Source organism: Chiloscyllium plagiosum, chromosome 3 (assembly GCF_004010195.1).
Source record: "Chiloscyllium plagiosum isolate BGI_BamShark_2017 chromosome 3, ASM401019v2, whole genome shotgun sequence".
NCBI classification, from domain to species: Eukaryota; Metazoa; Chordata; class Chondrichthyes; order Orectolobiformes; family Hemiscylliidae; genus Chiloscyllium; species Chiloscyllium plagiosum.
Genome location: NC_057712.1, coordinates 64,315,155 through 64,325,129, shown reverse-complemented (window position 1 = coordinate 64,325,129; position 9,975 = coordinate 64,315,155). Strand labels below are relative to the sequence as shown.

General features: G+C 39.4%; 1 protein-coding gene across 4 annotated transcripts in view; it reads left to right on the top strand.

Annotated features, from left to right (window-relative positions):
- LOC122544271 (A-kinase anchor protein 7-like) overlaps nt 1-9,975 on the top strand; it is a 192,948-nt gene that overhangs the window by 160,108 nt on the left and 22,865 nt on the right. The window contains exon 8 of one of the 4 annotated variants that reach the window (XM_043683402.1): nt 9,005-9,027. The exons of the other annotated variants lie outside the window; for them this stretch is intronic. Within the exon in view, the coding sequence (XP_043539337.1) occupies nt 9,005-9,012 (8 nt within the window). The 3' untranslated portion in view covers nt 9,013-9,027. Of the gene's footprint in view, nt 1-9,004; nt 9,028-9,975 lie in introns of those variants that run through there. 4 annotated transcript variants of the gene reach the window in all.

The following is a 9,975-nucleotide window of genomic DNA, read 5'->3' as shown; positions in this document are numbered from 1 at the left end:
CTTTTGGAACCCGACGTACTCCTCATTGCGTTAGAGCCAGTCTCAATCCCTGAAACTTGGCCGTTTGTGCTACATTCCCCTGATAATCCATCACCCCCCACATTTTCCAAACAGCATACTTGTTTGAAAGTAGAAGACTCCTGCACTACCTGCCTACCTCTCTTACCCTTCCTAGAGTTAACCCATCTATGTGACTGTCTCTGCAACTTTTCTCCCTTCCTATAACTGCCATCCATCATACCCTTTGCTCCTGTAAATTCCTCATTGCCTCTGTCTCTCCAACCATTCCATTCAATCTGATAGGATTTGCAACCAATGGCATTTATTGCAGATATAATCCTACGTAACACGTAAACTCTCCCTAAGCTCCCACATCCGACAAGAAGAGCATATCACTCTACTAAAGGCCATTTTTGCTTCTTGAAATCTGCAGACCCAGACAATAGCCTCGTCTTATTCCTCTACTCCAGGCTAACTTAATATTTATGGCTTATATTTTTAAGTTTAATCAAGAGACATATCTCAATAAAACATATAATCAAGAAAGAACCACTCTATTCACTACTGCAGACTTCCCAAGGCCACACTTAGAACTATTCACTTAACTGTCTCTGTGCTGTGACCTCTCCCAGACAGGTTCCTCCAAGATCAGTTGTGAATTTTACTGTTTGTTAATTTTCCCAGACGCATTCCGATGTTCAGAGATACCTGAATTCAAACAGCAAAGACAGTAACTGCGCAGGTTCACTACTGTGTCAGTTAGCAGTGTAGTTTTTTTTCCTTTCTCTCTCTCTCTCTCCTGCACTGACCTCACCATGTGCTGCCTTTGTCTGTTCCTCTCCCTTTTAAAACTGCTGTTGTTTTGACATTTTTTTCTCCAAAGTTCCAAAGCAATGCAACAGCGTATAAAACAGTAATTGCTGCTTCTGGAATTCAAGGCAATTACCTCCAAAACCTAAAATATCTCAAAAAAGGAGCAGCCTGTTACAGCCAGAAATTTTTCCTATCCTCCATCTTGGCTTACCCTCAGAATAGCATTTGTATTGAATTCTCTTCTTCCAAACTCTGTTGTCAGTATCAGGTGTTGATTTCTTTAGGGGCTGAATACTGCTGTCAGCAGATTTTCCATGTCTGCAGAATTGTTGTGCATCCATAATTTACAGTAGTAACAGCAGCAAATAGATTCCAGGAAATGTACTTGAGAGGTGGTGTCAGACTAGTGTAAAGAGGAAGAAGGAGCAAATTACAGCAGATGCTGGAATCTGTACTGAAATCAAAAAATGCTGGAGATCAGGTGGCATCCATGCAGAGAGAGCAAGCTAACATTTCAAGTCTAGTTGACTCTTCATCAGGGGACTTCACGACAGCTAGAGAGGAAGGATACTGCTTTTCATCCACAAGCAAGAATACTGGTATGAAATGCTCTTAGAGATGTTAACATTTAACACCTAACTGTTGTAGTTAGCTAACCTCTTTTAAGTAATTGAGAAAGAGGTCTAAAGCATCTACTGGTTCTCATAGCACTTCTGCAGCAACAACAAGATGTTTATGAGCGTTTCAGTTACTATGTCAGAAGTAGTCTTGGAATTGGCATCTCAGTTAAGCTGCTATTGTTAAAATTAAAGACCCTATCTTGAACACTAAATAATATTAGATGTATTATATCTCTTTCTCATAAGCACTGAGTCTGAGAAGTGCTATATGAATATAAATATACTAGACTACTCCCCCATAATAAGGCAAGTAGTAAGATGACGCTGTTTAGCTGTGGGGTGAAATTTGTGATGAATAGTTGTGAAGATTTGTGATCATATATTGAGAGCAGGTTTTACACACCATCCAGTTTCCTTTTGCTAATTGTCAATTTGTTATTGCCCATTTTGCGCCAGCACCAAAGACCTATTACTGTCTCAGTGTTGCTAAATTACACACTGATGGAATAGCAGTAACAGTACCTGTTCTTCATGGGGGCACATTATTACCACAGGCAAACAAAGAAGGGGTAATCTTTCTGGGTCTTAATCACCTTAGCAAACCTCAGGAAATGGGTACAACAAAAATCCTGTGAGGAGCTGAATTTTATTGTTTCTCGGAAGCAGAATTATTATTTCATCATCTTCTGATGTCTACTGATAAGCATTTTAATCAACTTATGATTCAACAGGAAATATGCCCATTCCCCTTCTCTCCTAACTTCTCTGTACCTCTCACTCTCTTTCCATCCCTCTACCAAATATGGTGTCCTTATTAATGATGTAACCCATCATTAATTTCAAACTATGTAATATATAGCTTCAGCATTAGTCAGGCAAAATACACTCCATCTGACATGATTTGATCACCTGATGCTTTCCTGGTTCAGAATCTCCAGTCTGACAGAATTGGAAGTTGGGAGAAAAGTTAGCAATGGCTTCTCACTACCAGCCACCAAAGGTCAACCTTGCAACATTGATTTCTGTTTGTAAAATCTTCCTACAAAGAGACTTGCCTAAAACATCTGTGCCTATGTGATGGTGAGATGAATAGAGAACAGCTAAAATGCAGTTCTGCACCATTTTTTTCTGAAGAAAGGAAATTGAGGCTAACATTTCATGAAAATGCCTACAATTAGCAAGTGCATCTTACCAGAGGAGATGTTACTGTAAGAAGTAACAGCAGCTAAAAGATCGTCAGGCCTTTTCTGGTACTGAAAGGAAAAGGTCATTAACTTTCTGTTGGATCCATTTTTGTCGAGCAAAAGCAGATAAGTTCATCTCTAAACTGAGTGGTCACCTGTCTGGCACAGTCTGAGTATGTGTTATTAGAGTCTTCCCTTAGTATCTGCAAACAATGGCCCTGTGTGCATCTTCCTCCAGGTATGCTCCACCTTGGGGTTATGCTTGTTTTTACTGCAAAAGGAGCAGACTCCTGATATCATAGCTTTTCACCCCTTTTCCCTGTGCTTCGGAAGTAGCATGACTGTCAAAAGCACAGGAAAATCAGCCTTACTATCTCCAAGCAAAGTGTGTAAGAGGACAAAACTGGGTGGAGAAAAATATACGATTCTGTCAATTTCTGCTGATTCTTTGTTCAGCATTTGAGATATGTATACGTGCCACTTTGCAGAATTCTGTTTTGAAGACTAGAAGGGATGAGCTGTTGAGATGTGAAGAGTTAATTCTTGGATTAACCTTTCCAATTCAAGCATAATTCTCAGCACTGATACAGTGAAACTCAATGATTTTTATTGTTTAAAAGAGAAAGTTACAGTGCATTTACTCGCTGTGTGCCACAATTTTAAATTAATTACTGAGAGATTGCATCATTAATAAGGAGACCATATTTGGCATGAGGGTGGGACCAGGGAGAGAGACAGAGAGCGAGTGAGAGAGATGGGGGGAGAGAGAGAAGGAGGATGGCTGCTTTGCTATCAATCTTAAAGCAATTACATGAGTAAGCTTGACAGGGAGGTGGAGCTCTTTGCAAGTCACTGCCTTGAGTTCCCCCCCTGTGAAAGTGAAGGAAAGCTTTTTTCCAAAGCTGTGCAGATCATTGATCAGTGGCTTGGAGTGGTTAAAGAGAACAACGTGGAAACCACAGGCTGCTATGGGCCAGCTGTGCTGCTTTCGATTCTGTTACGGTAAGAGTGCTAATTTCAGAGGCAGTTCTTCTCTTTGTTTGAGTGAGTTTGCAGATAAAGAATTGAGAGAAATTATATTCTTGATTCAGTGAATGCTCTTGCTTGAAAGACCCAGTGGATGAGGGGTGGGGAGGGGGGGGGAGGGGGGAGAATTATTGTTTAAAAAGCACAGGGAACAAGGTGAAAGTCAGTTATTTCTTTTACAAGGGTATAACGGTGTACTAGTTTTCCACTTCTGTGTTTAAATGTTGGTAATCAGAGCAGGTGCTGTATGGAGTAACAGATTTAGTGAACAGCAAAGGAAAACTGATGCATTGTTGAAACATTGCCGCATTCCATTTGAAGAAGGAGTTATTTTTAGATCTGAGGTGAAAATCTGCAGTACGTGCTTTTTTTTTAGAGTGAGACGGAAGAACAAAGAATAAAATCATACAATTGAACAAAATGAGGCTGCTGGACCGTCTTCTTTATGAGGGAAGTCAGCATATCTCTAATTGGGATGGTATTTTGTCAGGGTACTTTGAGCTTGGAAAACCAGACAAAGATTCAGGATAAATGGGTGATGTTGAAGAATTAATGGGTGATAGGATTCAAGAGGCAGTGATAGGATAGTAAATGGCTAGCCCTATACTGCAAATAAAATAAACGGTAATAACTCTTCAACAGTCATGTGTTCACTATCTTTCATTGTACTCAATACAATGGACTGAATTTTCATTTATGAGATGGGAATCTGATGAGGAGACCAGACCCTACACAACGTGTTCTGGCTGTAGTGATCAGAGCAACTCGATTTCAGGGAGTGGGCTTGCTGTCCAGTTAGAGACAGAAAGCAGGCTTCTGATGCTCAAAAACCTTTGGCGCGCAGAGATAAGCAACCCACTAGCTGAAGTGAGAGCTGCTGGCATAATATTTGGAAGAGAGGGAGAAACCCAGATAAGACTGTTTTTCTTCTTGGAGGGCAATAACTCCATAGGAAGCCTTGCAGCCCAATGGCTATTTTATGTGCAAAAATGGCAGTTACTTGTGGATTCAAGTGCGACCAACCCACTTTCTGACATGATCCCAACTACATTGGCCTCAAGTTTTAAGCCAGTGTTGGGGCCGTCTTAATGGAAATTCTCATCTGCACAGGCATAGGGACTTAATTAGACTAATGAGCTTTAAATTGACAATCCACTGCTTGTAGCTAATGAGATCTGATCCTTGCTCCTAGAAAACAACTCAGGTTCAGAGTTGTGGTGCCACACCAACATGATGTTCATTGGGGTCAAATCATGGGTTGCCTCACCTCAAATTCCCAATCCAGATTTCCTTGAAAAATTGAACCCAATGTGTCTAATATATATATTTCCTTATGCTGCACAGGGCTTAGAATATGCCACTGAGGTCATAAAAGTTGAACTAATAAAGATCAATCTTTCATGACTGGAACAAGTAGTAAAATTAAATAAAATATCATACATTGATTTTGAATCGGGGCCATTAATTGAATTGAAGTTGTTCAATCAAGGCAATAAAATCTACAAAGGCTCACTCCTATTCCTTCAACCCTAAACACATTTTATCACAAGGCTTAGCTCAGTACTGAATGTTCCAAGTACGAAAATACTGCTTTTAATTTGGTTTTAAAGTCATCAGCTAATTGTTAAGTGGTTTATTTTTAAATAACCTGCTCCAGGTATTTCCTTTCCTTAGCTGATAGTTTTCTGTAAATTCTTGACTGAATAAGTGATACATTTGGGAATGACAAACTTTACAATTGCAAAACCAACTATAAAGTGGGTCAGAAACATAAACCTTAGTGTATCTCTTGCATGACTATGAAAGGAATTACAGCTGCAAGTCTTATACCAAATTGTTGATTATACTCAGTGTCATACACAAAACTTGCATACCTGGATTCCTAACTAAGTTAAATAAATCTTCTTGAAGTATGATCGTACATTGAAATTATTTTATTGATATTTTGTACCTTTTAGTTGTTATGACTCAACTTTGTCTAAGGCTTAGAGATGTGAAGCTTACTTGGTTATTCAGAGATGCATGAAAATGAAAGAGATCTTGTATTTATGTAGAGCATCTATTAAAACAGAAGCTGTTTATATGAAAGCTTGACAAGATTGCAATGTTTCCGTTAGCACTCTTTCCAGAAGCAAAATAAATGGATTAATGCATATCTGAAAACAGTACACAAAAGAACATAGTTGAACATTTTTGTGGGGAGTTTGTCTACTGAAATTTCAGTTTGTTGTGCTTCAGAAATATTTCAAAGCAATTCAAAAACAATTAAATAAAAATGGTTGGCGAAATTCAGCTAGTCTGACAGTATCTGCGGAAGGAGAAACTAAGTTAATGTCTCAAATCCGATACCATTCTCCCTCGGTTCCCGTTTTTTTCTATGTTTTTAATTTCAAATCTTCAACATCAGCTGTACTTTGTTTTTAAGCAAAATGGGTGACATTAAGTTTTAATGAATGTTAAATAGTTAATGTGATTGGTAGCTTGAATAATACACTGTTTTCTAGTCCTGTATATAGAAATTGGACGCAATTATAATTGAATGAGTTGACTAAACAAGCTCAATGATAAATTTTAATGTTGCGACAACAAAGCCACAACGGCAGAATAGCTCTTCTGATATCTAAGGTGCAGTATTCCTCCAATATTACCATTGCCTGACTGAGGAGTAATTAACTTGTAGAAGTATCTTAGGCTACAAGGCTAAGTGCTACTTGAGGCTCAAACCCTGTATTGTCTAAGCTTGTGTTCCAGTGCTCTACCATGTAAACAACGATGCTATCTTTTAGATAATTTGGAAACTGAGGTACAGTGTGCTAGTTCAAGTGTCTCAGTTTATGTTGAAAATTCCGTTGTACTTTGCCAAGCAAAGCAAAATGCTCTCTTGTCCTGAGTAACATTCTTTTGTAACCAAACTTCAAACCAAAAGATTCTGTTCATTCATATCATTGCTATTTCTGGAACATCCAGGAGGTGGAGATTTTTTAAAATGTTATCTAATTAACAAACACAGGATGTGCAAGTAATTCATTGTGTGAATGATTCTTACAGATTGCGACACATGAACATATTATTATAATGAACATTTTTTTTTAAAATACAGCGGTTTTTATAAGTTCTAAGATAATACCTGACAAATTTACTAGGACTGTTTGAGGAGGTATCAAGCAGGATAGATAAAGTTGGATTTTCAGAAAGTATAAGATATCACATATTAGACCTACTTAACAAGATAAGAGCACATGTGGTGGAGATAGTATATTGGCCTGGATAAAGTATTGGCTAAATCATAGAAGACAGAGGTTTGGGCATTTTCATGATGAAAACCTGTAATGAGTGGAGTACCACATGTCGCTGGGGCGGCATTTAATTACAATATATATTAATGACTTTTATGAGGAAAGTGAATATAGTAAATGTTCATGGATGACACAAAAGCAGGTGGGAGAGCAAGAGGCGAGGATGACACAAGATGCATGTAGATATAGGTAGAATCCCTACAATGTGGAAGCAGGCTATTCAGCCCATCGAGTTCACACCAACCTCTGAAGAGCATCCCATCCCCAACCCTGTAACCCTGCATTCACATGGTTCACCTATACGACTTTGGACTGTGGGACGCAACACACGCAGACATGGGGTGAATATGCAAACTCCACACAGGCAGTCAGCCGAGGGTGGACTTGAAACCAGGTGCCTGGTGTGTGAGGTAGCAGTCCTAATCGCTGAGCCACCAGGTTAAGTGATTAGGACAAAATCCTGGCAGATGAAGTATAACATGGGAAAATGTGAGATTATGCACTTTCAGAAGCAATAAAACTGCAAATATTCACCAGATTATGCACTTTGGCAGGAAAAATAGAAGAGCTAGATAATACTTAAATGGAGATATACTTCAGAAAGCAACTGACAAGAGGGATTTGGGAGTCCTGAAGCACAAATTGCAAAAATATACAGCATCCAAGTTTAATGGCTATCAGAGAAACCAAATGAAATGTTGGTCTTTATTTCAAAGGGAGTGAAGTGTAGAAGAAGAGAGGTTTTGCTAAAACTAGACAAGACACTAGTCAGATGACAGCTGGAATACTGTGAACAGTTTTGGTCTCCTCAACTAAGGAAAGAGATACAGGTAGACAGCCCGTTTTCTGAAATCCAAAAGCTCTGAAATCCAAGGGGTTTTTTTGTGATTTTTTTTTCTCATTAACAAGGTTGTTTGGCGTGCAAACAGTTAACCCAACTCCACACCCACTCAATGTATGTCACTCAAATGCGACGTGGGGGTGCATGGCCCCGCACTGACAGGCCTCAAAGCTGTTTAAGGGCCAGTTTTACTCACAGTTAGATAAGATGTTTTAAAATTTCACCATCTAACTGTCACTTATTCTGAAGTTCGAAAAATTCTGAATTCCGATAACCAGCTGGTCCAAAACATTTCAGATAAAGGATTGTGCATCTGTACTGGTATTGGATGCAGTACAGAGAAGGTTCGCTAAGCTCATTCCAGGCAAAGGAAGACTATTTTATGATAAGAGATTGAGTAGGTTGGGCCTGTATTCATTGGGATTTAGAGGCGTCCTTATTGAAAAACATACAAGGTTGTTAGGGACCTTGACAAGGTAGATGTGAATAGATTGTTTCTACTTGTGTGAGAATCTAGGACCAGAAAACATAATCTCAGAATAAGGGGTTACACATTTAAAACAGAAATGAGGAAAATGTTCTCTCAGAGGGTAGTGAATCTGTGGAGTAATTTGCCGTGGAGGACTGTCAAGGCTGAGTCGTTAAGTATATTCAAGGCTGAGATAGACAGATGTTTCAATCAGTCAGGGAATTAAGAGTTTTGGGGAAAAGGCAGGAAAGTGGATTTGAAAATTATTAGATTGACCGTGATCTTATTGAATTGCAGGGCAGACTACAATAGCCTGCTTGACCCTATGTAAGGAGTGGAGGCCCACTCTTAACACACTTATGCAGTTGACATGAAATTTATGTGCTGCACACTGTCGGAGTTTTAGTTTTGTCATCTGGTCTCCTTTCCATCAGAAGGATGTTGTGAAACTTGAAAGGATTCAGAAAAGGTTTACAAGGATGTTGTCGGGTTTGGAGGATTTGAGCTTGTTATGAAGATGTTGGTGTACTATACCTTTCAGAAAGTTAAAAGCTAGCAGAACTACCTGACAGCACCATGTTTTCTGAACAAGATACAATGTAACCTTTTGGTCCAGCAGCAAATAAAGCTGGTTGCCTGGAGCCAAAACAAAAATTCATATTAGGCCAATCAGTTTAAATTATACACCAAAAAAATGCCAAAATCTAATCAAGTTTGAATCTAGTCTATTGACAATATTAAATCTGATGCTTTAGGGATATAAGACTGGGAAAAATTGAACAGTTGGAGGAGAGCTGCCAAGCTACCAACACATGCAGACTGCCCGAGAATACCTCTCTTAAAGGTACCTTAATCTATCAGTGACCTGTGAAACATAGTCCCTAAGAAGAAGAATAGAAGACAGAGGAAGATACAAAGAGAAGATTCAACAGCTGGCTGATTTTGAAATTTGAATTTTTGGTAAATCTTAATCAGGGCTTTTATCGGATTCGTATTGTAGAAGGGGAAGGTAAAAGATAGATTACAGAGAGTTAGGCAGAAATTTAAAAAGGAGGTCCTTGAGAGTAGTAATATCTGGATTACTCTCGGTGCTACGAGCTAGTGAGGGCAGGAATTGGAGGATAGAGCAGATGAATGCATGGCTGAGGAGCTGGTGTATGGGAGAAGGATTCACATTTTTGGATCATTGAAATCTCTTTTAGGGTAGAAGTGATCTGTACAAGAAGGATGGATTGCACCTAAATTGGAAGGCGACTAATATACTGGCAGGGAGAATTGCTAGAGCTGCTCGGGAGGATTTAAACTGGTAAGGTCAGGGGTGGCACCCGGGGAGATAGTGAGGAAAGAGATCAATCTGAGACTGGTACAGTTGAGGACAGAAGTGAGTCAAACAGTCAGGGCAGGCAGGGACAAGATAGGACAGATAAATTAAACTGCATTTATTTCAATGCAAGGGGCCTAACGGGAAAGGCAGATGAACTCAGGGCATGGTTAGGAACATGGGACTGGGATATCATAGCAATTACAGAAACATGGCTCAGGGATGGGCAGGACTGCAGCTTAATGTTCCAGGATGCAAAGGCTACAGGAAGGATAGAAAGGGAGGCAAGAGAGGATGGGGAGTGGCATTTTTGATAAGGGATAGCATTATAGCTGTGCTGAGGGAGGATATTCCCAGAAATGCATCCAGGGAAGTTATTTGGGTGGAACTGAGAAATAAGAAAGG